Source organism: Electrophorus electricus, chromosome 18 (genome assembly GCF_041902795.1).
Source record: "Electrophorus electricus isolate QZ-2024a chromosome 18, ASM4190279v1, whole genome shotgun sequence".
NCBI classification, from domain to species: Eukaryota; Metazoa; Chordata; class Actinopteri; order Gymnotiformes; family Gymnotidae; genus Electrophorus; species Electrophorus electricus.
This window is the reverse complement of record NC_137514.1, coordinates 7898331-7925047: the sequence shown is the minus strand read 5'-3', so window position 1 is coordinate 7925047 and position 26717 is coordinate 7898331. Positions and strand designations below refer to the sequence as shown.

At 42.5% G+C, this 26717-nt stretch overlaps 3 protein-coding genes across 8 annotated transcripts; all 3 read left to right on the top strand.

Moving 5' to 3' along the window:
• The first annotated feature begins 505 nt into the window (after positions 1 to 505).
• On the top strand, positions 506 to 10027 carry znf654 (zinc finger protein 654). Of its 3 annotated transcripts, none has more exons than XM_027009305.3 (9): positions 506 to 640; positions 1701 to 1846; positions 2055 to 2136; positions 2543 to 2678; positions 3089 to 3291; positions 3481 to 3617; positions 3895 to 4036; positions 4308 to 8346; positions 8594 to 10027. In XM_027009305.3, the coding sequence occupies exons 1-9, from the start codon at positions 515 to 517 to the stop codon at positions 8602 to 8604; spliced, it is 5022 nt and encodes a 1673-aa protein (XP_026865106.3). In that variant the 5' UTR covers positions 506 to 514; the 3' UTR covers positions 8605 to 10027. The 3 variants fall into 3 exon arrangements, with proteins under 3 accessions (XP_026865106.3, XP_026865097.3, XP_081557344.1); XM_027009296.3 differs by having other exon boundaries at positions 4305 to 8346; XM_081701218.1 differs by lacking the exon at positions 506 to 640 and having other exon boundaries at positions 1701 to 1809; positions 4305 to 8346.
• A 235-nt stretch (positions 10028 to 10262) lies between these two features.
• Positions 10263 to 18626, top strand: arl13b (ADP-ribosylation factor-like 13b). 4 transcript variants are annotated; one of them, XM_027009318.3, is made up of 10 exons: positions 10263 to 11251; positions 12282 to 12352; positions 13311 to 13560; positions 13961 to 14066; positions 14283 to 14485; positions 14767 to 14881; positions 14988 to 15135; positions 15846 to 15962; positions 16241 to 16309; positions 17074 to 18626. In XM_027009318.3, exons 1-10 carry the CDS (start codon positions 11193 to 11195, stop codon positions 17148 to 17150), a joined length of 1215 nt encoding a protein of 404 aa, XP_026865119.3. In that variant the 5' UTR covers positions 10263 to 11192; the 3' UTR covers positions 17151 to 18626. The 4 variants fall into 4 exon arrangements, with proteins under 4 accessions (XP_026865119.3, XP_081557345.1, XP_026865128.3 ...); XM_027009327.3 differs by having other exon boundaries at positions 10264 to 11251; positions 17237 to 18626; XM_081701219.1 differs by lacking the exon at positions 16241 to 16309.
• A 145-nt stretch (positions 18627 to 18771) lies between these two features.
• Positions 18772 to 23400, top strand: nsun3 (NOP2/Sun RNA methyltransferase 3). Its single transcript, XM_081701587.1, has 7 exons — positions 18772 to 18825; positions 18956 to 19027; positions 19202 to 19314; positions 19450 to 19823; positions 20207 to 20361; positions 22544 to 22665; positions 22857 to 23400. The coding sequence occupies exons 1-7, from the start codon at positions 18772 to 18774 to the stop codon at positions 23122 to 23124; spliced, it is 1158 nt and encodes a 385-aa protein (XP_081557713.1). The 3' UTR covers positions 23125 to 23400.
• Positions 23401 to 26717: the final 3317 nt, after the last annotated feature.

Here is a 26717-nt window from a genome sequence, read left to right as displayed (position 1 = left end):
TGGTTAATGAAAAAAAACTGTTACGTCACATGGCTTAACATGACACGTGCTATAGAAGGTAAGATAATTAAGCATCCCTGTGAGCTAAATCAAGAAGTTCAATGAATGAAATGTGCGCACTGCGTGCAGAGTTGTACTTATGATGTAGGTAAGGTTTTGAAAAGATAAGCATGCCAAACCTTCGGGAACGTGTATTCGTATTTTTCCGACGTATGAAAACGAAAGTAAAATAAATACTCCTTTGAACAATTAAACTACAGGTGATTAAGTGAGCTCGGGGGTTGGTAAACAGACGAAAGTTAAAGTTCCACACTGACAAATCAAATGTACAGAATAAGGACACAAGCGGGCCATGATATGATTGAAATGCACTGATCTCCAATGACAAATCACACGCCCCGCAGCTCTGCGATGATTGACAGGTCAGCTAACCAATCGGATTTCGAGGAAGGTCGGGTTTGGTACATGGTAACGTTCGCGGTGTGTGTCGTACGCGCTGGGTTAGACAAGCAGTATGGCGGAAGAAGAGAGTGAATTGGAGTTGGACAGGTTTAAAAAAGAACTGGAGAGTTTGATAAACACTAGTGCAAGCGACGAACGTGGACTCCAGAGCAAGTTATACTGTGCAAGATTTTGTGAGGTAAGCTGTGAAGTCGCACATAAACGCTATTCGGTCGGACGAGAAAAACAAACAGCTTAGCTAACGTAGGTTAGCCAGCTAGCTCCTCGCTAGCTGGCGTTAGCTAGCTAACTAACGTTAGCTTACCAGCGAGCTCCCCTCCCCCAGTGTCTGTGCTCGACTGCTGTTAGCTGTAATATAAATGCCACTACACTAGTACTCCTCAAGATTCTTAAAAATCCAAGAGCTGTGTTGCAAATATCAAAATAATTGATGTTTTTTTTAGTCGAAATGTCATTTTCCGCTGTCTTGTGTCAGCTAGCCTATTATTAGCTAGCTTGGTTAGGCTAGCTAACGTCTACATTCCAAAACAAGCAGAGAAACAGTCAGTTAGTGTGAGCTAAACTGGCTGGCCAGCTAGGGAGGTAGCTTAGCAAAGAGTAGAGCAATCTCGGTATACTATTATAATCCTGGTTTACTGTGTGATGATATTTGCTGTAATAATTAATTCGGCCTTAAGTGGTCTTTGTGCATGTTTTGCTTGAATTGTGCAACGTTTCTTGGTTATAACACTGCATCGCTGAAGTTCCTGTACACTTAACGTAGCTAGCTAGCTAGTCTCTGTATTTTGAAACGCCATTGTTTTTATTCACAAGTGTTTTAATTTGCTTAGTTTATTTATCAGTGCAGGATTTTTTGGTTGTATAGAGAACATTTGTTCATAAATGTTTATTAAATGTTTTCAAATGTTCTAGGACTAATGTTCTCATATTACAATTTAAATGGTCCAACTAGTCCGTTCCCTCGTAGCCATCTGCCTCATTAGCTGCTTCTGAATATCTGAAACTGCAGTCTACTGGCATTTTACCTGCTGTCAGTGCACTTAACTGAACTCCTCATCATCTAAGCAACAGTCCCTTAAGAGTTTAAAACTTTTGTGTTATTGTTGGGGAAAGCACAGTGTGGCCTGCAGTGTTACTTTTTTGTTTTTGATTTATGCTTTTTCCCCTTTTGGTCTCACCTCTGATCTCCCTTGTTTTCCCCTCTCATTCCCTCCTGTCTTATTTGCTTTTCCTTCTAGCTGGTTGAGGAACAGACAGGGCGATGGCAGGTGCCCCTGCCTCAGCTCCAGGTCCTGAGGAGTGCACTATGTACATTTGTGCATGGTGCCACCTCCTTCCCTTCTGATTGTGAGCATGTGCGCTACACACTGAGCAGTATTGCTCTGTGAGTATAACCTTGTCATAATCTAGTTGCGCCCATGGTCTGACCTGCTTAATTTTGTATGTTGAACTTTGGCTTTGAGATCATGAGGTTGGTGATCTGTTGCAGTGGTTTTAAAAGTGCCATACCTTTTTCCATCATTTGTATTGGCTATGAGCTGGGAACTACAATGAAAATAGTGCTTAAACTCTATGAACATTTTTCTTTGCAGGAGTGTCTTTGAGCTGCTGTTATTTTTTGGGAAAGATGAATTTCCAGAGGACCCTTTAAAAGAGATTCTGGATTCATTTCAGGTAATTCCATCACATGGATTGGGCTCCTCTTCTGTAGAAGTTTTATATTAAAGTTGGAGTGGTTAAAATTTTTATGTGAGAGTAGAAAGCGATGATAATGAATTGGTTGTCCATTTGTTGCCACAGCACTTGTTCTTAAGTAGCTTTTCAAATATCCCAGCCCCTAACCGCCTATTGTCAGGTTAGTAAATATGCTACAACAATAAAACAAGTAAATAACCAGACCGTGTTTTTAATCATTTCTTTATTCCATTTAGTGTCTTTTCTACTCCCTATACTTTTAACATCTTTAATACTCTTTTTATACAGTCGCTGACATTGGATATTTTATATTTACTATAAACCATGTTGATTTGTTGGTAGACCTAAATCCTGATTTCTCTCTTTGTCGCCTCTCCTCTGGTAGGAATGTCACTCAAGTTTAGTGAGATACCAGAATGTATACCTCCTGCAAGTCAGGCAGATCATCAGAGATGGGGGGCCATGGGCAAGCCCTGTGCTGCAGGGAATCCTAAAGGAATCGGAACAAGCACAAGAGGAAGGTTTGTTCAGTTTGTTTTGGACTCTTTTCATAAGACACCAGCACAGTGGATTACAAGGACCTGATCTGGCCTGACACATGGACTTTTACTTGGTCTGCATGACTTATTTCTCAACCAAATCCATTTAGTTTCTATTGGCTTCGTTAAGAATAAGACAACACAAGAATAATCTTTGTAATTTATTTTACTTGCCTTGGTCCAGGTTTAGTTTTAGGCACTTTTCTTCCCATCTTAAACAAATGGAAAAGGGGTTTGAATTTGATTTGTATTCTAATGTTTGTGTCTGGGTGTTTTGTTTATGTATTTTGAATGGCTGTTTGTATGTCTGTATTTACAAATCTCAGTGAATTCTAGATAATAAACAGGTGGGTTGTTAACATTCCGCTTATTGGTCATTGTTTCCTTCGCAGTGGAAAGATATTTGAGCTCTGAGTTATCCATCTTCTTCGAGCTTCGTGTTCGTTATTTGCTGGCATGTGAGCAGACCCGGGAGGCCATGGTGCTGGCCCAGAGATGCAGTCAGCACCTGACCGCTGGACGACACCTGTTCTTTAAGCAGGCCTACCTCACCTGTCTTTGCAAGGCTTCTGAGCAAGAGCGACTGTTGAAGGAGGTGAGTCAATTAAATTCAGTTTCCTTTGACCTGTCATGATCCAGTCAGAGTAGTGGACCGATTACAAAGACTAAATAAGTAAATATAATATGCGCGTGTGTATTGGAAATTTCTTATGTCAAATATTAGATGTGTTTGCTGATATGAAGGTTTAGTTTGCCAGTGCTCATGTTTGGTCTTGATGTGAAGATGGCAGAGATCGATGGGAAGGATGCCGTTGAGATTCTCTGCATGGTGGAGAAGGAGGAAAAGGAGGAGTTGCTCTTGGGCCTGAGCAGAAGCTTCCTCTTACAGCAGCTTATGAGTGGAGACATGTGCTACCTTTGGTGAGTCCCCCAACATGGCGGCCTATGAGTCAGAAACAGCTAGATGTGAGGGAGCATCATGGCCGACAGAAGATGAAACTTTATGGGTCTGGTTTCTTGGAAAACTTTGCTGATTTGAAAATTTAATGTATGAGTGGTCAATGTGGTTTTGTATTGTATGTGTAATATTTATCTGTGTTTTACTATATGTAAGTTTGTTTATATGTGCAGTTTTACCCCCCACAAGTGTCATTTTGGTGTTCTTACTAATATACACATGCATATGGTGTACCCTCAGGCATTTGGTCTTCATATGGTGTAAACTGTACCTCAGAATGAACACACCCAGAGAAGAATTTCTGGAGGAATGCAAACAGATGATTTTGTCAGCCACCAACATAAAGGCAATCTTTCCATTTATCAAGGTGATTCTGGCAGAGGTATGTAAATGTATCAAAAAATATGCATTTTTAAATTAGACCTCTTACATTATACATTTATGGTTCATTTTTCAAATACAGGAGTAGTCTATTGTATTCAGTGGATTTTGTTCACTGAAAAGCTTTTGTAGTCTAGGACTAGATAAACACATTCCTAAAATATGAAATAGCCTGTATGTGTATGTTTTAATTATTAAATGCAATGTGTTATGCTATTTAGTGTTTTTCTTGTGCTCACATGTGAATTTTTATTTGCATTTGTTTTTAGCAGCTGGAGCAGGATGGGTTGACATTTTGCTTAGAGCTCTGTGCACGAGCCCTGCAGACTGACCTCAAAAACGAACCAGTCACTAAGTCTCTCATCTACAAAATCATTGCATACCTGCTTCCCAACGACCTGGAAGTCTGCAGAGCCTGTGCCCTGCTTGTATTCTTCCTGGAGCGCACTGTCGAGGCCTACAAAACCGTGTTCCTTCTATACAATCACCCTGATCAGGAATACCATCTCGACACCAGTCCCATTGGGAACCACGTCCGTTTTGAGCTGATTCAGATTCTGAAAAAAGGCCTGTACTTCGACCCTGAATTCTGGAGCCTTCTCAACATAAGAACGAACTGCCTTAAGCTCATGAGCGAAAAGGTGGCTAAGGCCGCCCTCTGTGAGATTATGGAAGAGGACAAGTGGGTTCCCAGCTGCTGTGTTAGAGGTCAATGCAAATGCAGAGTGGAACCAGAAAGAACTATTAAAGAACAGGTGGCAAAGCCCACCAACAAACAAGAATCCGAGGTGGTAGACAAACAGGTCAGGCCTCTTTCTGAGGACACAACCTCTAAAATTCCATTACCTAAGAAGAGAGGGAGAAAACCAGGATCAAAGGTCGTAAAGGATCCGGAACCCTGTCCTGTTCGGCGTTCTTTCAGACAGTTAGACTTGGCGCAGAACCATGCCAGACAGCTGAGCAACAGACACCAAAGGTTCCTCACCAGACAGGCAGAGAAGAAGACCCATAAACGCAGGGGCAGGAAACCCCGCTGGCTCCTGGAGGAGTTGGCTGCTCAGGCAGAAAACAGTGCTCCAAGGCAAGGCAAAAAACCAGGGAGGAAGCCAAAGCAGTTAAATGTAAAGGGTATTTCAGTTCAGACGCCAGTCATTGAAATCACGATGGAGATTTCCTACCCTGACAATGAAGTTGACCTCCCTTCTGATGTTCAGGGCTGGCCTGTCTGTAAAATGACTTTAACTACAGAGTCCAATTTTAAGGAATCTAAAAGTCCATGTCAGGGTCCTCCTGCACAGCCTCATACTGAAGCTTCGAATTCTCTTCTTCAGTTACTGTCTGAAGAATCAACTTCCTCATGGAGAGATGAAGAAAAGGACACTGAAGAGTTTGCCTTTTGGCTGCATGATGATCTTGCCTTCATTCGAAAATTCCACACCTACGCAAAAGTGCCTGAAGTAGAGGGAATTTTGAATGATGCTCTGACTGACAATTTAGTTACAATGCCTGTCCTTGCTGTTGAGCAAGAAAGTCCTCTTCTGACCCCTACATCTGAAAATGATCCTTGTGAGCCAGTGAACACTGTCACACAGGTGGAGATTGAGTCAACTTTTCTTACCACTGCTTTAACACTAGAGGTCTCTGCACCTGTAGAGGGCACTGTTGATACCCATGAGGGATCTAGTTTGGAGATGCATCCTGGTCCAGAACTGCTATTAGTTTCACCTGTTGAGGATTCTTTACTGGCAGACGGTATGGTCAGTGTGCTGGAAAACAGTACTGTTGATTTTCTCCAAGATGAAACCATTAACCTTGTTGCTGATACTGTTCTTTCACCTGAAAATACACAAGAAATAGCAGTTTTTACTCCGGATATTATACCTGACAAAGCTACTGATATTTGTACGTCTGAAAGTGGATCCGAAAAATCAACTGACCATGACTCTGTCCATGAACATGCACTCGAAACAACAGTGAACACTACTCCTGTGCCTGAAATTGCACTTCAAATAACTGCTGACAATATGTCTACTCTTGAAAAAATAACTGACAGTCATGAACATGCACCTGTTGCTCCAAAGGAAGTAAGGCCTGTTTCTGAAAATGCATCTGTAATGGCCAGTGAGCACAAGATCCCTGCTTCCCTTGCAGAAGAGAAACCTCAGGAGCCAGAGGAAGACCAGAATGAGCTGCCTTGGGATATGCGTGCAGTGACCAACAGCTCAGCTCCCGTGTCTGGTTCTCAGACTGTCGTGCGGCTTTTGCATTGCTGTGGACTTTGCGGTAAAGAATGCAAAAGCTCATCGGTTCTGAGACACGCATTCTGGCATTACCGGATCGAAAGAAAGTGCATGTTTTGTCATTGCTTCAATTACGCACATGGCCCGTTGTGTCATTTTAAGAAGCACATAAAAGATTTAAAAGAGGGTTTAACTACACTGTCTGAGAAACCTGATCAGATTGTCCCCAGGGCACTGCCAAAGAAAATGAGACCTGGACTTGCACAAATCAAATCAAGACTGCTGATGAAGCTGAACGTTAGAAGGGAGACCTCACCTCAGCACAAGGTGGAGAATAACTTGGATGCCAATGGACGATCATTGAAGCAGAATTTCAAAAAAATTGGAGCCACAGGAGAACTGGAAGAGGGCAAGGAGGTGGAAGAGAAAAAGGAAGATGATCAGGGGCGCATTCCCAAGACAAAGGTAAGATACTTCACGAGGGGCTTAGTTAGAAAGTCGGAGTCCAAGGGAAAGTTCCTTAGGGCAAGATTAGCCAGGAAAGCAAAGACTGAGGGAGATGTTTCAGGCACCCAGGACAGTAATGTTCACAGAGCAAATGGAGTACTTAGAAAAAGGAGAAACATGAAGCATGTTCAGGAAGAGAGCTGTCAATCAAATGGTGAGAAAAATGTACCATCAATAACAAAACAGGAAAAAGATGACCAGGAGACTGTGGTTGGGTCAGAGGCTGAACAGGTGAAGGCAGACAGCACCAGTAAGGAAAGGAAAAGCTTGAATTGGACAACCCCAGAAGAAAAAGAAATGTTGGAGAAAACTAGGATCAGGAAAAAAAAGAATAGGCTTGCTGACCAGAAAGAGGATGATGAATCAGCAAAAAGAAGAAAGGTAGACAGTGGGCAGAACGAGAGGTCTGGCGTTGATCAGAAACAGAAGGAAAGTGCTGTAACTCTTAATCTCACAGACGGAACCCAACAAGAGAATGTTGCAGCTGGTGTGACAAATGCAATAAATCAGGAGAATGGGACGGAATTGGATGAGGCCTCGAAACCAGTGCAGAAGAAGAAGCTCTGCGGTACTCCTCCTATGGTTAAATGTCCTGTGGAAGCATGCACGTTCCAAACAAGACCAAGCCCTGTCCTTTCACACGTGCTCATTCACCACCCTGGTGACACAAAAGCCCTCGAGTTCTTTTACAACCTTGCGAAGGAGAAATGTCTTTTCTGTGGCAGAAGGATCTGGAGCCCTCAGCACTTTTTTGACCATGTTGTTTCTCACCGGGGTAACCTCAAGCACCCATGCTACCATGTTGACTGTAAGGAGAGGTTCAAAACGCGGCTGGCGCTTGGTGACCACATGTTGAAAGATCATCATCCACTGAGAGCGGTGTGCTGCTTTCCTGGATGCGCAGGGCAATTTGCCAACTCCAAGCTATTGTACAGTCACGAAAGGGTTCATTACAAACTAGTTCGGAAAAAGGCCCTACCCAAAAAGAACAAGTCAGTAACCTCCAGTTTTAAAAAGTGTGAGAAAGTTGTTGAGATGAACCTAACAGCCTCAAATGCTAACCCTTCAGAAATGCAGCAGACGCTTGAAGGCATAACGGCTGCTCCTTCTCAGACACAGCCAGCTGAAGGTGCACAACAGACAAAGAGTGCGACACCTGTTAAACTAGAGGACGAAAAGCCTCTGATGTTAAATAGAAGTTCAGTGAGCTACGCCAACAAGAGCCCCAGGCTTGTCAATGGCCACAGCAAGCACGGGCGAGAGGCCCGCGTGAAACCGCCTGCAGCCGTGGCCTCGAAAGAGCAATTGATGGAGTACGGGAAAATGAGTAACAAGCCGTTTGTCCGCCCTCCGCCATCGGCGTACCTGGATGAATCATACATCAGCATGCCGAAGCGCTGGAAGGGGCCCCAGCTGAGCCCCAAGGGCTCCACTGTGAGCATCGTCAGCCCCACCAAGAGACAGTGCTGCTCACGATGCTCAGCCTCCTTCGATACTGACGAAGAGCTTCAGGCGCACAGAGAAAAATGCACTTCCCTCTTCGGTTTTGACTCGGATGATGAAAGTGAGTGTGTTGGTTTGTCTGATGAATAATGTGTACTTAGGCTTGCTTTTTAGTCATGCACAACTGCTTTCGAATTCTCAATATAGTCATGCTAAGTGCGGATGCAGTATAGCAGGTAATTCCGTTCCAGTGGTGTATTTAGTTGTGTAAATATGGGAAAGAAGTACTAAGTGTTGTTCTTTGTTGTCTAAACACAGCCTAGGATCGTTTCCCTCTTTAACTCCCCTGCCCTTTTGACTGTTCATAGGTGCTTCCTGAAGAAGAAACCATTTGACCATCACTTTTACAGAAAGGCACGAACCCATTTGAACTGCCGATGAAAGCTGCTAATTGACATTCTGAAGTTTTTTTTTTTTTTTTTTTTTTTTTTTTTTTTTTTTTTTTTTTTTGAAGAGCACGTGAAGACACAAAAAGACACTTCATTTGGAGTGTTAAGTGTTAAGCTCACTAGCGCTTAACAGTACAGTTTGGTTTTACCATTTGGACTTTCACACAGTTAACAGTTATGTTGTCAGGCTGTGGACTTTGTTGCTAAATCTTATTTGTTCATAGCAAAATTTAGCAGCTTGACCCATTGTTCAACTTCACTAATAGAGTTCTCAGAATTGAAAATGGAAAAACAATTTTAGGTGACAGTTCCCAGCTAACACTGAAAAACACCGATTACCCTTTTAAAAAAATTTTTTTACAATTATTATTATTTTTGGGGGGGGCGCTTGGACTGCTTGGTAATGGACCCATGCTCGGAGATTCTTTTGCCCTAACAGACCATAGTTGTCTGATTTAAAATGGTCATTGAACCTGTAGAGAGGGCGTGCTTGGCCTCTTTTGTTCCCAATGACTCTGCTTTTACTCTGGGTAACAGAAGATAGTCAGTCTAGTTTGGGCCCAGGAAGGGAATCAGCAGTATTGTGCTTTGACCTGTTTAATCGGTTTGACTGATTTCAGGATTAAAGTGCAGGAATAAGTATGGTTGTACTGGCTATGCAATTCAGCATATTTCTGACACGTTTGGAAAACTCAGTTTAATTATTTAGAAACTTGTATTTTTAATCTGTGAACACTTTTTTTTTTAAGCATTTAACTGCTTTTTAATTTTAATTTTTTTTTTATTAATCTCAAACATGAACACATTGGAGTTAGTATAATGAGCCGGACATACCTAGAATATATAATACATTTCATCTAAGAACAATAAGATTAATTTTTGCCCTAAATACTAAATGATTCATATGAAGGCATTGATGTGGGCCCAAGTCTTGTAAGATTAAAGAAGGAAAAATTAAATGGCACAGAGTAATTGCTGAATCATTTATTGGCCAATTTGAGTACAACAAACAAAGCCAAGCTGTTTCTTAGCACTTCCTTGCCAAGACGGGTTCAACTATTAAAGAGAGCTGTGTGCGTCTCGTACAACTTCCTAAAGCATTGATGTTCTGTATCCTGCTAAAGGACTTCTCTTTAAACTCAAAAAAAATTATAAAGAGAAGAAATATAACTGTCTCAACAGAGGCATGTCTGAACTGTTCCACAGATGAACAGTGAGTTACTTATTTATTTTTTTTTTCTATATTATGTAAATGTTTGAAAGAAAAAAATGGTATATAATTGGGATGGGTTCATGGGTTTGTATATCAAATGTTTTTGTTCTAAAAAATTAAAATGCATATATGAAAATGTATTTAAATGTCGTCGTGTTTATTAAAAAATGTGTCCCATGGATTAGAACTTGTCATGGAAGACTGTAGGAAAGGAAAACCTTAGATGGGAAGGTATACCCTGACTCCAATCAAGTATGCAACATAAACGTGACTACTCCACTGCGTCCTCGGGAGGACGTCGGGCCTGATATTCCCATGCCGTCCACTGGAGGCGCTACTGCCGACCTGCATTGTGCTACAATCACGGCTGCAGCCATAGCAGCCAGAGCGCAGTGTAAACAAAGCGGACAGCGAGCATCTCGCCGGACTACTAGCTAGCTATCGCCACCTAAACTCGTGAAGCAGTGAAAAGTTTTCGGCGCACGTTTGGATTCGTGTACCTAGTTATGGTTTAAAAAAAAATTAATACTGGCACGAGGTTAAAGTTTAGCTTGCTGAAGTGTGTGTTTTACAATCAGAACATGTTTAACTTGGCTAACTAGCTAGCTAACCTAGCTGGTTGGCTACTTTAAAAAAAATCAACCTAGCTAGCTACTTGGTTGGTCAATTTGTAGCTAGGTTAGCTAGCAAGTTAGCCAATGTCGCAAAATACGTTTTGGTTTTTTTTTTGGGGGGGGGGGGGAGTCGGTACGAAAGTGATGCGTCTTGCGAATTAAGATTGAGCGTATGCCGTTAAATGTCTTAACGGTTTTTTTGGGGGGCTTTAGACAGTTGATATCACATTAGCTGTTTCTACCAATGAAGTGGGATTTAGCTTTCTAGCTGACTACACTAACCGCTAACTAGCTTAGCTAGCTAACCTAGCACACCTAACTGCATTTATTCGGGTTCATTTTGTCTGGTTAGCCGGTGGGTCGTTTTTAACTTGATGTAACGCTAGGCTTGTTGCAAGATACGTTTAAACTGGCTGTTAACCTACGTTAGCTATAATATCACAGATACGTTATCTAGCCTGGCATAATTGACCAGTCTTGCAATCTAACGGTATGCAATGTCATCACAGTGTTGTTCAGTTCCAGTAACCTAGCTAGGGTTAGCCAGTTAACCTAGGTATTTGCAAATGCAACTTTTTAAGATAACTGGGAACTTGTTGGCAATTGAAAGAGTCTCACAAAGTTGCATTTCACGTCATGGTCATAAGTTGAATAAGGAGAAGTCCATGTAAGTCCATGTGTTTGGATTACAATGTTCAGTCTGATGGCGAACTGCTGCAACTGGTTGAAAAGGTGGCGCGAACCTGCAAAGTAAGTTAGCTAGCTATCAAAAACATCGCTAATTTCCGAATTTTACTACTCTTTTAACTTTAAACCTGCAGGACCACGTAATAGGTTTACATTAGTAACACTGTACATATTTAGCCACATAAAGTATTTTATATACGCCTGCGTACGATTAGTCGCATAGCTACAGTGTTGGTGTTATACATGTGTTCTGAACCGTCTGTAGATGTCAGTAGTCTTTGAAATGTACGTTAATGCTTGCTTCAGTCCAGGCGTGTAAACACGGACGGGGGTTAACTGACAATTTGGAGGGGTGGGTTGTAGGACTGTTGGGGAGACAGTAACATAGATAACGCGCTTGCTGTCCCTGCGATACTGGTGATGAAGTTAAATGTGGAGGTGGCGGTCATTTTTGCATCTCTAAAATATGATGGGAAAGTTGGCAGCTTCCTGTACATATTTGTACAGGTTACCAGGTGCCCATGTTTGTTTTGCCTTATGACAGGCTGTGGTGGATTAGGTGGGTGAGCTGGTGAAGTTACCAAGGAATTGTATACATGATGAAATGCATGGGTGCTTGGATTACATGTCTGCCTGAACAGCCACGCTTTGTGCTGAGCTGCTAGATTCAGATGCACAATACCAAATGGTTCACACATTTCTTTGAATATGCTTAAACTAGTATTCCCAGTCGCTTGGATATTTTGTTGGGTCAGCAGTGAGGAATAAGATGAAATGGTTAGTGTCTGGAGATCCCCCGGTGTGCTAACCAATGTGCTGGGGCTAGTCGGGAGATGATGAATTCGTCTGTTTTTGGCTTTGTCTGCGTAAGCAACTGTGCATGTACTGTGCCCCCTGAACTAAATCACTTCATAAACTTGGTCTTCACCCTGGTGCATGCACATAAGCAGCTTTTCCCGTGGACTGGCCCGCCACCTCATTAAAGAGAAACAGACATGGGGGCAGGGATCCACTCGAGTGCAAGTGCTGTGGCTCTGTTCTGGGTCAGTCTGCTGGGCTTAGTGCAGTGCTTTGTGTGTGTGTGTGCTTCCAGGAAGGTGACGCTGGTGATGGTGGGCCTGGACAACGCTGGTAAAACTGCAGCCGTGCGGGGCATTCAGGGAGGTAAGGCAACCCTGCGCACCTCTCGCACGTGCAGTTAGTGTGCCATTCATCCATTATCTTAAGCTCCTTAATGCCACGGTGCAGATGCCTTAGCAACACACAACAGCTTTTTTATACAGTGTCGGAGTATGTAATAATGTGGTGTTATGTAATTTGCAGCTGCACGGCTTTCTTTTATTTCTCATTTGTAAAAGTTCCTTTTAAGTTTTTCTTTAAAGAGGTGTAATGTGTTGTGATGTATTTTAAGGTTTGGCTTTTTAAGCATAAAGTACAATAGGCAGTTTTTCCCAACATTTCAGTATTTAATAAATTTCACAAAAATAAGTGCCCCCTCCCAACCATTTTTTGTCACATGCCTTTTGTGTATCTCCCTATTCTTCAAGGTCTATTGTAAGTATTGTGTTTAACAAAAATTTGCCTGCTTCTTGACATTTGGGCCTTGTTTTATTAGCAATGCATAAATGCAGCTAAAGTAAACTTCATTGTAATGACCTCGTAGGTATAAAGACATGACCAGGGTGTGATGTAACTGATATTCATTTGCGTTTATATGACATTTTTATCCAAAGCCACTTAGTTATGACTGTACACAACTTGAGCAATTGAGGGTTAAGGGTGTTTCTCAGGGGACTAACATTGGCAACCTGGTGGTGGTGGGGCTTGAATTGGCAACCTTCTGATTAGTAATCGAGTACGTTAACCACTGAGCTACTGCCCCACTAATGAGTTTAAGAGTAAATCTATTTGTGAAGGCTGGAGCCCTCTATGCTTGCTCTCATCCTCTCATCCTTTCCCTTTCACTCAGTTGCTCTCACCTGTACCTTTTTAGCACATGGTCAGTACAGAGCCAGCACAAATTTGATCAGTTTTTGATCAGTCCTAGGTGAAAGCTACTGCCGGTCGATGCAGCACTGTAAAACGCACCATATTACCATCCTAACGTGAATCTCTACCCCAGAAAGCCCACTCGACGTGGCCCCCACCGTTGGCTTCTCCAAGGTGGACCTGAAGCAAGGCAAGTTTGAGGTGACCATCTTTGATCTGGGCGGAGGGAAACGCATTCGGGGCATCTGGAAGAACTACTACTCAGAATCGCATGGCGTGGTGTTCGTGGTGGACTCCAGCGATGTCCAGCGGATCCACGAGACCAGGGACACCATGGCTGAAGTGCTCCGTCACCCTCGCATCGCCGGCAAGCCCGTGCTAGTGTGAGCACCCCGCGCTCAGACACACCTCTCATTAGCCACACATCAACAGTGGACCTCAGCACTCAGACGCGAACATTCACAGAACATCACTATGAGATACAGACCTTAAATTTTCCATTCAAGCAAAATTAACATTTTTTTTCCTATGCATCTCCTGACAAATAAATGGATTGCATTATGGTACTACATTGTGATATTGTAATATTATGCATCATAGGACACATCCTCACCAGTAACTAATAATCTGCTAAACTGGTTGTCCAAATGTTTGGTTTGCATGCTTTGCACACACCTCTTCATTGCTCTCAAGTGCAGATCTGGAGCTATGCGTGTGTAACATCTTTCACATGGTGGTGTCACATGCAGCTCACTCGCTCCCCTACTCCCTCTTGGCATTTAGACTCGCCAATAAGCAGGACCGGTGCGGCGCATTGGCTGAAGCCGACATCATTGAGAGCCTGTCACTGGAGAAGCTGGTCAATGAGAACAAATGTCTCTGTCAGATTGTGAGTGTTTATTCAATGAGCATCCTTGCAGCAGTAAGAAACCTGGCAGCCTCCGAAGTTTTTAGGGGGACTGCTAGCTTACTGGAGGCTTTTGCAGCACTCTGCCTTTTTGGTAGCTAACGCCAAGAGTGCCATTTAATGAGTGATATCCAGCTGTACCCTGGAGAAAGGGAGTGAATGAGCCAATTAAAGCTGAACCTACGCTGATCTGAACAGGAGCCATGCTCGGCAGTGTTGGGCTATGGCAAGAAGGTCGACAAGTCCATCAAGAGCGGCCTGAACTGGCTCCTGAGCAGCATCGCCAAGGATTACGAGGCGATCACCGAGCGTGTACAGAGGGACACAGCCGAGCAGCGGGCCCTGGAGGAGCAGGACAAACAAGAGAGAGCTGAGCGAGTGAAGAGAATCCGCGAGGAGAGGTCAGTAACCACACGCTGCCTCACCAAAACTTTGCCTCAAGAAACTTTCTTTTCCTCCCACCACATATAAATTACATATAATTACCATTATAAGTAATTTTGTGTGTGTAGCAATAAAAATCAACCGCTCTTGAGTTCTGTGACATTAATATATTATTCTAGGCAAATACTGGTGCAAAATCACATGTATGCTAGCAAATACATTCACTATTATTATTATTATTATTATTATTATTATTATTATTATTGTGACCTATTTGATGGATTTGCTCTTCCTATAGGGATAGGCAAGAGCGTGAGGAGGCGGAGCGAGAAGAGACACAAGCGGAGGAGGAGGAGGAGGAGCATGCCAACATGCCCAGCCCATTCCAGCCAATAAGCAATATTGCCCATGAGGCGAGTTTTCCTCTCAGCCAATAAGGAGTTTACTGTGCCTCTGTGTTCCTGACTTTCCTCATAATGGGATTTGTGTTAAAAGTTTGGTTCATTTTATGAATTTCAGGAGGAGGACAAAAAGGAGAAGGAAAAGAAAGAGCAGAGGGAGGAGGGCCAGCAGGGCGGGGCTCTGGATCACAGGAGCAAACAGGAAGTTGATGATGGTGATGATGATGAAGAGAGTGAAAGGCACACACCAGAGAGCACCGACTCAGGTCTGTCTATTTCATATGATCACTCAACACTATCAGAAATGCCAGGTCTTAACATGGCAAAGTGATGCATACCAGAGAGTAATTTATTTTTGGATTAAAATGGCAGTCTTAGTTACATGTAAGATAGTGGGCTCATATGAGCTAATATGTATAAAAGGGCTAATTGAACTATTTGCTGCAGTCAAAGGGTGACTGTTGAGTGTCCCCAGGGGACTACTTGTCTCCTTCTTCCTGGCAGTCCCAGTCTCCTAGCCGGCGCTCTATGGCTCTCCGTCATGTCTCTTCCATTCCATGCCTTATGGAAAATGGAGCCATAACAAAGTCCATTATAATTTTAAAAGGCTGATCTTCAGAACGGAAAGAGCGGTTTCATATTCTGGTCTAGAAGGGCATAAGCAAGGCATTGCTCAGCATTTTCCCTCTTAACACACCTGACTCAGCTCAGTGAACCCTTGATTATCTGATGAAATGAATGGCTAATCTTAAAATTGGGTGCGCACTAAATCGTGCAGTGCCGTGGGCTTCCAGCAGTAGAGTATGAAAGCCTTGCTTTAGACAATTAACCTGAATTAACACTTGAAATGATGGCTCTAATAAAACCACAATTGCTATTTAATTAGGGTCATCGAACAGTCGAGAGAACTGAGATATCCTGGGAAATTTGTCACCAGCGCACTCTCGGCTGCTAAACGGCTTTATCTCATTCTCAGGTCCAGCAGACCAGGCCAAAAAGAAGACCAAGAAACTACAGCTGAGGCGGAAAAACAGGGTTGACCCACTCAGGCTGGAGGACTCCACCAAAAGCCCCACTCCACCTCCTCCTCCAGGTAAGCCTTATTTAAACAGCACTGAAACACTTTACACTCGTGAGTTTACTGGTTTTTGTTTGTTTGTTTTTTCCCCACAGTGCAAAACTATTTATTTATATAATTATTTATTATTTATAAAACTTAAAAAAAACCAAAAACATAATACTATCTTAAGGTGAAACTGACACTGAAGTTTGTTCCAAAGAGCCCCTAATCTAACCTCTATGTTTCCGTAACTTGCCGATTTGCTTTTTATGGAGGTTTTTACAAATGCGTCATTTCATTTCTGTTTTTAGTTGGCTGGGCAACTCCCAAAGTTTCTAGGCTGCCCAAGCTTGAGCCTCTTGGAGACGCAAGGCGCTCTGGTAACTTGGTTTCATCCTTCAGTGTCCCCGTTCCCCAGTGCATCTTGTCGCGTGAGCTACTCGCACCTTTTTTCCCTCTCAGTTTTGTGTTTTACCCAGGCCTCCTCGCACTTGTCCCCGTCACTAACGATCCGCTCGCGCTCCCTCTCGCTTCCCCTTTGTCTCTCCATCCCCAGAACATATTTGTGCCTCATCAAGCATCTGTATCTGACCATACTTTCAACACATGTGTACCTGACTCAGCCTGCTGTGCCATGCATGTTTTCAGTCAACATTCTCTCCTAACAAAACGACCTGAACACGGAGCAGTTGTGAAACATTCCTCACTGTCCTGTGTTTCTTGTGCTGCATGCATTTTTTTGTATCGTCTACAGAATACTGATACATACAGACAGGGACACCTGTCCCAAACGCACGGTAGTAATACCATATTCTAGTATTCTAGATACAAAAGGTGTTTGGGTTCTCCAACTCTGGGTAGACTGTGTCCTGTAGTACATTTGATATGTATAAGGTGTGCGTGGGCAGGACAAACATCAAAAGTGTACACAGCTGAAGCATTCCAGCGCAGGAGTGGGAGAAACCTGGCTGTATGCTGATTTGAAAGCCATTTGGATATTTTGGTAGTTCAGGTGTTATAAGGAGCAGAGTTCAGCTGCGTTTGATGGAGAATGAAGAGTTGAAGGAATTAGACTGATGTATTGCTGCTTTAAAGGACGGATTTCACTAATCTCTCTCTTTCCATCATTTTCTCCCGTTGGCAGATTTCTATCGCAAGCCCCTCCCACCTGTAGCAATTAGACAGAGGCCAAACAGCGAAACTCATGATGTCATTTCTTAACCCCACCTCTTTTTCTCCCTCTTTGGTTTACAATTCCTCATCCCCGCCAATCATGGTCTTTTGTTTTTATTTCTCTTATTTCCAAGCCCGGGCTGTATAAAAAGCTACACAGGTGCAATCACCTATGAGAGAGCAACTGGTACCCGATCGACATACCCAAGTGGATTACATGCTCATTGACCAGCCAGTGAGGAATGGCCTACAGTGGTCATGCAAGGGACATACTTCAATAAACACTCAGCTGTGTCTGAATTCATGAAAGATAGACCTGCGTTGGACAAATTGGTTTTCCACAAGAGGATGAAGCATAATTTCCGTGTATACTTTTCCCACAATTGGCTTTAGGCTTTGAATCACACAGATTCACAACTGTGAAATCTATGAGCTTTTTGAAATCAAGCATCTATGGACTTTTTCAGAATCTGCAAGAAATGATACATATATTGTATAAAAACACTAGCAGCTGTCCTGAATGGACACCATTCAGTATAACTGACATGGTACAGAAAAGTCTTCCTTCTTCATGTGTGTTTGTGCTCAGGCAGATGCTGTTAAATGGTCCTGAAGATGTAATGTCCTATTAATAAAATGATGATGAAATGTACTGCTATTTCACTTATCATTTCCACTCTGTTCCACCTTTTATTTTATATATCTGCAAATATATATGTAATCAGAATATTTCAGATAGAAAACTGACTTTTACTTTTGTCTTCAGATTTCACCTGCAGCTGGCACTACATTTAAGTTTTATGATCATAGGGTAGATACAGCAGAAGTGGTTTTGTTTCATGAGTTAAAAATTTTCATTTAAAAAGAAGAGAGTTTTGGGGGTCTTTGGGGGAGGTGCAGGAACATGTATGTACTGTAACCGTATGTTTTGACTTTGGAAGAGGCAGTGTTGAGTTTTTATTTCAAAGTGTAGCAATTCAGAATGTTACCGTACATACAAATGTTGAAATATATTTTTGGTGAAACATTCACAAAGGCTGAAATTATTTATTGAGCCACCTGTTTATTTTTTGGAAGATATAATGCATAAACTGTTCTAGTATCTAAACTATACAGGCTACACAGCTCTGAAAGTGTATTTGGACGTATCTTGATCAGATGAATTCCACTTTCAAATATATATGTCTTGACATGTTTTATTCTATCAGAGAAGTACTGTAAAGGGTACGTTCAGTTTAGGTGCTTGTTGTAGCCAATTAACAACCAGCTTTTTTTTTTTTTTTTTGGTTGTTTTTGTTTTTGTTTTGTTTTGTATTTGCTTCACCCATTTCTTAATTTGGACATGTATAGTATTTTATCTTTGACCATCACGATTTAGTTGAGTGTGGTTTCTTAGTTATGTATTCCGTTTCAAATGAATAACACAATTTTCTTAACACCGGGTTCTCGTTCATACATGCACTTTTTAAAATCCAGTTTGATTTTTAATATGAATGTCAATAAATGCATAAATATTTTTACTCACATGGTGTCCGTTGTTAAATGACCACATTTAGATCGTCCAGATGTCACACTATTATTGCTGTCAGTTGCACCGGGTAGTTTATGGCTAATAGATTTTTTTCTGTCCGTCACCGTCTTGATAAATAACAACGAGCCGGAACTAATTATGAGTATCCGAGTTTCCGAGGGAAGCCTAGCAGACGGTAACATTAACAGCAGCGTATGGTTACCGAACAGTAATGCTCGGTCAATGTTGTCACTGAAATATTTGCCTAGAACGATATTTTCGGATTATTTTTTGTACATGCGAGCATGTTTCAGCAACTTTCATGCCTCGACGACATGTCTAGAAGTTGACCTGTATAACTTGCTTTACAAGAAAAGCCAAAGCGAACAGTCAACAAAGCAGGTTACGGGAGCTGGTACTAGGGTTTGTATTATTTATTTTAGCACAAGTAGCTACGGTCGAAAGCATTATACTATATGTATTATTATTTTATTGGTATATCATACATAAAAATGTTCAGACATGTAAAATAAAGAATGCTTATTTATTAATGATAATGAACTAACTTCATTTAACGTATTTGTTACAGCTTTCAAGCAAGTCGGGCAAATGCAGAACTCGAAGGCAAGTGTGCCAGCTTATATTGGACCATTTCGACTCTCAGTACAGCCAAGAGCTTGGAGACCAGTGGGGCTCTGTAAGGTGAGTGTTGTACTCTGATCCTAAGCTTTCAGGTTGTCCATGAGGGCTTCCTCAAGAAACAGAAAATATCACACACATCCAGTAGCTTTTCTGAGTCTAACCCTAACCTGGGATCATACTGCAAATGATTTTCAGGAGTGTCCTGCTGAATCCACACTGCTGGCAGCACGGTGCCCTGCTGAACCGCTTCGGTGACCTTGCAGGCGTCCAGTCGCATCTCCACTCGCTGGGCTACCACAGTCTCGTACCCCATTCTCATTCTCCTGCCTCCCGGTCTGAGCCTGGCTCCTCGCACATCTGCAGCCCTTTGCGGTGTCTCCTTCCAGAAGGTGTGACGCGTCTGCCTACCCAGCGCCACCGGGCCGGCTGGTTGAAGCAGTATTACCTGCTTAATGCCGCCTCTCTGCTGCCGGTGCTGGCTCTGCAGGTGAGGGACGGCGAGAAGGTGCTAGACCTGTGCTCGGCCCCTGGTGGGAAAGCCCTTGCTGTGCTGCAGGAGGCCATGCCAGGTAAGATGGGGAGACGGAGCCACGTACACTTACACTTGTGCACGGGGTTAACTGTCATAAGAATGTCGGCCTCTGGGATATATTGCAGCAAAACTTGACACATATCGCATTCAAAATTAATGTGGTCTAATTGATGGGAGTTAATTTTTTCGTGCATATTTTGCAGTAGTGCAAAAGTACCAGCTGAGAGAGCTGTGATCTTTTAGTGTTTGTTATTTATTTATTTGACAGTCAGCTCTAAATTATCTCTGCTTTGTCCCAGCAACTAATTCACTTTCTCTGTAATGGATATGCTAGCAGTTCCAGCCGTAGAGACTGGGCTAGTTCTGATTGCGATGCTGTCGTGCTGTAGGTCATTGTGCTGCGATGCCCTGCCTTCTCAGGACTGTTGCGCTGCAACGACGTGGACGAAAGCAGGTCCAAGTGGCTGCAGAAGACTCTGCAGTCATACATCCCTCCTGCGGTCCTGAGCACGGTCACCGTGACGAACACAGATGGCAGGGCTATCGGCAGTGCAGAGCCACAGGTGTATGACAAGGTACGACCGAACGCTACGAGTCCAAACAGGAGAACAAAAATCTGACTTGAGTGTGTGGGAATGACCGGATTCTTTGGTCCTCGCACAGGGCATGGCGTGACAACAGCAACAGACTGCAGGTGCAAATTTGTTATGAACTCTAGACTGTCCTGTGTGTGGAGCTCATCTGTGTGAACCAATGTGAGAGCTAATGATGCAGCACCACACAGATGGACAAGAATCAGCTGACCTTGAATTCAAGTTAAGATTCTGCACTGATACATTGAAGATTAAAATATGAAATTCCAGTTACGCTTTTGTGTATGGTTAACAATATTAGCTACGTAAGATGAACTTTGATCAAACAGACGGCTCGATTAGAGCCTCTAAACCTGCAAGAGCAGCTGAGCAATACTGCCATGCCTCCCTCTGACTGTACGGCATCTGGATTGCAGTGAAGTTTTTAGTCTTGTGTCTGTGGCAGTTTAGCCATATAGTGGAGATTTAGGATTCCTCTTACAAACTGCTCCTTCCACCCGTGGACACTTGTATTTTGTCATATTCCTAAATATGGAACTGGGAAATCATTTCATATGGACTTCAGGGCCAAACTGCTCTTTTTGTTCCCAGTCTGCTTCGCCTTCCCAGTCACGCATGGCTCTTCCTGGCTTTTTGAGAGCATGCAAAGCTGGTGTGCCATGTACATTTTCCCCCCCTCTGTGCACCGACTCCTTGACTCCAGTTTTTTGAAGCAGAGGCTATGTGGCAAAAGCTGCTCACACTCACCTCTCTTCCCACGCAGACTCCTGGGAGGCTGCCAAGCGCCTTCTAGGCAAGCTGTGCCAATCAGGTGTGCAGATGTATGTTCTGCTGACTTGGGGTTTCACCCTAATAGCTGTAAGAGCAGTGTGGGGACAGTGTGGCTAAATGGTAGGCTGACTGATGTAAAAATAGAATTGTATAAGAAATAAGAAATACGAGAGGTTGTATAAGAAATATTAATAATACGAGAGAGAGAGAGAGAGAGAGAGAGAGAGAGAGAGAGAAGCTAAAAAGGATTCAACTCCTATGATGCACAATGATCAGCTAATGTAGTTCACTGCTTTGTCCACTAGGTGGAAATGTTGCAATTCTGCTCAGTCGCTCATCCATCCAAACGTTCCCGTGACATTGACTCGACTGTAAACTCCATGCCTCCTCCCGTCCGACCCTGCCTCCTATTCGCCAGCAATGCTGACTCGCACGATTCTTAGGAACCACTTCACGTCAACTCCCTTTTAACGGCAGTGCGATTCCATTCAGCTGTGGCAGGGTTCTTGCACGCGGGCCGTGCTTTCTTTTCCGGCGGCTTGGCGTCTTCCTCCGCTCACCCACCTGCAGGCCTCATCCTCCCGCATCATGCGCTCTGTTAGTTGACGTCCCCAGAGTGCCCCTCAGGCGCTGCTTTGGCCTGTCAGATGGGGGGGTGGGTGGGTGTTGGGAGCAGGGGACCGAGCTGGATGAGGAGAAGCGACGATGCTCAGCTGTCTGCAGTCTTCAGCATGGTTCCAGCGAGCCGGCTCTAATGAGGAGCATGAGCAAATCTCACAGAGCCACTTAGCCTTGAGATGGAGGAAGAGAAAAAGTGGTGTGTGTTTTAGAGAGAGTGAGAGTTGTTGAAGTCTAATTAAGAGAGAATATGTAGTGCATTTATTTATTCATTATTATTATTATTATTTCATTTTTTAATCCGCTGGTCGTCTTTCTAGCTGGCAGGGTTTTTTTATTTGTCAAATTTCAGTGTAACTGAGGTGTACCTTCCATCTCTTAGTCTCAGGAGTGCTCAGCCCTGACGCCCCCCTCCCCGTGTGTGTGTGTGTGTGTGTGTGTGTGTGTGTGTGTGATTTTCATGGGTTCACTTGCCTACGTGTTTCATAGAGGCTTGTGTGAGTCTGTGTGTATGTTTCCTTTAGGGCTTTTTTCCAGAGCTGTGGAGGCCCACATTGTTTTTTTGTTTTTTTGTTTTCCTTTCATGCCGTGCTGCCTCTCTGTTCTCATCGGTATTCCCACCCTCCCTTGGGTGCACACAATATTTTCCTGCTCCTTGTTTTTCTGGCTCTTGCCAATATATCCCTGTATACTCATATACCCCTGTGTGTGCGTGCACCCCCCCCCCCCCCCCCCACACACACACGTGTTATTGTGTTTGTTTCCCCTGTGCCAGGTGCTGGTAGATGCCCCGTGCTCTAATGACCGCAGTTGGCTATTTACCCCTGGACCCCAGCAGGGGGAGCTGTGGTTAAGAGCACGAACCCAACTCCCCCACTTACAAAAGGACCTGCTCTGGTAAATGCTTCACATAGTTGACTATGTGGTCTTTCTTAGCTTTTGGACTTTTGCATTGCTTATTGGCTGTTTACAGAGAGCATGTCATGATCACCAAAGAGACAAAAAATTAAACATTTGATTTATTTGTCTGTACTACCTCAGTCTTTTCCCCAGCACATCTCCATTGGGTGTTTGTGTGTGTGATTCAGTTCAGCCTTGGCAGCAGTGCGTCCCGGAGGAATGGTGGTTTACTCCACCTGTACTTTGTCCCGTGGAGAGAACCAATCAGTCGTGGAGGCAGTTCTTACTTCCTGCCCAGGGGTGGAGCTTCTAGACCTAGAGGAAGAGCTGATTGGCTCGCTCTCTCAACATTTTACATTTGCACGCCTCCAGCCTCCGTTGGGCCATTTGGTGGTTCCGGAACATGGAAGAACCTGGGGGCCCATGTTTGTATGCAGACTGAGGAGACTCTCCTGAAGATGTACATTACCTTGGTGTGAAAGGAATTTTAAACGTTGTCCTGCCTTGATAGCATAATGTTCTTTTCTATTACGGTCATGCTTTAGCTGGTCTCATTAAATTCCTGTGCCATGGTGAAAGACAAAATCTTAAATGGAGGATGAAGTGAAAGGCTTATTAGTAATGTGCTTTTCTTGCTGAAGCGTCTTTGACAAGTAGTTAGACATGGACTGATTAAAGACTTGACTGCCTCTGCAAATCAACTTTTCTCAATAAAATGTATAATCATTCGAAGCTTGTGAATTATTTGTGTGTTTATGTGAATGAAGATATAACCAACTTTGTAACATTTAAGGAGTATTACCAAGTGTCACCTTTGTTTGGTAGCCGTGCATGTCGCATTAGGCATGTCTTGTTTCTTTTGGCAGACTGACTAAATACAGTTGAACCCTTGAAATTATATGGATTTATGAATAATGACTAACAATTTATGTTCCTCATACAAGCAATAACAATACCACACATGTATAACAACACATTTTACACTGTATTATTTATATTGAACAAATGCTTTAAGCCATCAAGACCCTGTTAATGGAAACGGAAAAATGCATCAGCGTCTAGGGCGGGGTGGCCACTTCCAGTCCTAGAGCTACTGCTCTACACTGTAGTGTCAACATGCCTGGTTATAAAATTCCAGTGATACTATAGACCTTGATTAGCTGGATGAGTTGAGTTAGGTCAGGGTTGGTACTAAACTCAGCAGGATGGTAGACCCCTAGGATTGTAGTCGGGTATCTGTTCAAGGATAATGACCTCTCGAAACGGGGGATAACTGGCGTCAGGCATGCCAGTCACTTGAGAGGTGGGCTTGACATGCCATTCCAAATAAAGGATAATATTTCATGTAACTTTTCTTCACAACAAATTTATGTTCAGTAGCGTGATTGTTAAAGCCTGTATAAATGGGTTCAGATGTTTTTCTCACAACTGTATGTAGTGCATTCTCAGTCTTGTAAGTCTTTATACAAAACTCTTAGGACATTGTAATACTGTCCATTATCATTTGTGCTCAGAACCATAAGACCCACGCAATGGCTCTGTTCAAACCAAACATTTTATCTCAGCATATATAGGTAGACGTCACTTTGAGTGAGTGAAGGTGATGCTAAGGGTGTTTATTGCTGTTATGTAGGTACATAAACATCAACATGATTCTAATATAGTAATTTACTGTAGCTTCTATGGCACACAACTTTGAAATTTGGTCAAAGGTTACAGAGTTATTTAATTGTGTGTTTGGAATGCCTTTTTTTTCTGAACTGGGGTTCAGTATGCAAGATGCTTACTTATGTAATAGAATATTAATGTGTCTAACAAGAAAAGCGTAAAATGAGGAAATTAATTATTGAAATATGTCTGAAATTTAAAAGGCCTTTTTACTGTTGTGCTAGACTCCCCTCTTGAACTAAACATAATAAATGTGCCATTTGTACCACAGACCATATATGATTTGCTTCAGTAAAGAATCATTTTCCAAAGCAAATTGTGATTTAGACCTTTGGGATTTTATTCCCTTTCAGTCAAAATAGCATTTGTTAGGTCAGGCACTGATGCTGGATGAAAAGGTCTGGCTCGCAGTTGGTGATCCAATTCATTGCAAAGGTGTTCGGTGGGATTGAGGTCAGGGCTCTGTGTAGGACACTGGAATTCCTCCCCACCAAACCAAGTCTTTTGTGCACAGGGGCGCAGTCATGCTGGATCAGGAGCGAGCCTTCTCCAAACCGTTACCACAAAGTTGGAAGCATATAATTGTGGAAATATGTTTGCATGCTGCATCAGTAACACTACACTTCACTGGAACTCAGGGGCCTAGCCCATTGTCCTTCCTCCACTAAGCTTTACTGTTGACACTGCGCTTTCTGATATGCAGTGATCCGCCATCCACCAAACCCAGATTTGTCCACTACGTGCTTCAGCAGTCGCTTCAGCCCGTTTACTATTTTCATTTTACTATTTTTTTTAAAAATGCTGTCTTGGTGCTAAAACCAAACTGAAATTGTTCAAAAACATCATTTAAATGTATTTACATTAAGCAGTGTATTCAATATTTAACTCTAAAGTGGTAAGTTTGAAATTGCTTTTAAGTTACTTAAAACTGAAGAATTCTGCAGTATTATCCTGACCATAGCTGTCTTGAGATCATATAGGAACAAGCAGGTTTCTAAGGAACTGTTCATGTACAGAACAGTTTTAAGGAGGCTATTAAACATTTATTTTTAAAAAGATATTGGAATTGGGTCTAAAATCCAAACTGAGGAATATAGATGAGAAACGATCATATGAAACTCAATATCAGCATGGATGCACTGGAAACTGGCAGGGAAAATGTCAGCTCATAAACTCGGATAATATGTTAACCCTAATGGAATACTTTAGCAATCAGAGTTGCTTCTGCGAGTCAGTCCATTGAGAGAGGTTTTAAAATTCAGACTATAGTTAAGAAGACTACTATGGGGTTTTTACCGTTCTCTTTTATAATCTTTGAAAAATATAACTGCTTCTCCAGCTACACTTCCCACATGGAGATATTTTTAAGGTTCAGCAAATTTCATAATGCACTATCAATTTCATTTTCCTCTGAACCCTTTCAGCTTTTCAAGTGTGTTTTGACCTCCTTTTCTATGTTTAAAGGCACTTTATCTTTTTCTCTATCTCTTTTTTTCATTTTACCTTTTCTTGCGCAACTAAATCTAGATTTGATCTTAATTTCGACTTAAAAATCAACCATATTATTGACTAGTGCTAACTGGGGAAGTAGGTCCGATACTGAAAGCACGAATAAAAGCAGCAGCTGTTGTTATATTCAAATATTATTTCTTTCTACACTTCAGTTTGCCTTTATTCTTATTTGTGCAGCTAGATACAGGGTAAAATAGGCAGTAATGATCTGACGTTGCAATCTCTACCCCTCATGGAAAAAAAAAACATCTAGATCAAAGAATATAAGGATAAAAATGTATGAGGACAAAATATGTGCAGGATTAGTAACATGAATAGAATTAAAGTGTTGGTTGCATAAATACTGTGGCTTTTCAGTCTAAGGCATTAGATGGAACATAAAAAATAAAATTGCCTGTAAGATGAATTGTCATGATCAGGGAAACAGACCACAGTTCAGCTAGTTCAGAGAATGTGTGCTTTGGGCAGTAAACACCATGCAGCTGGACTGGCTTTTAACCTTTCAATATAATAGCCAGGTATCCAAAAGGAGAACAGAAAGACACTTCTTTATAGTGTCCATAAAAACAGAACCTAATCCACCCCCTTTCTTATCTTAATGCACTACATATAATTCTGCATTAATTCTGTTGTGCCGTTTCAAGAACGGATAGCACTTTGTATGACCGGGTCAGGTTTCAGTCAAAAACTTAAAATCTAATTTTTGTTTGCATCTGAGAGGAATTACTAAAAGGTCTTATTGGTTACTGCTCTAACAATTACAAGGGGCCATTCTGAGGTTTTCTTTGGGCTCTGTCATCAACCAAGATTGAGTTTTCTACCTTTTAAATGTGCCAATACATTTTTTCGTGAATTTGTTAAAATGGGAT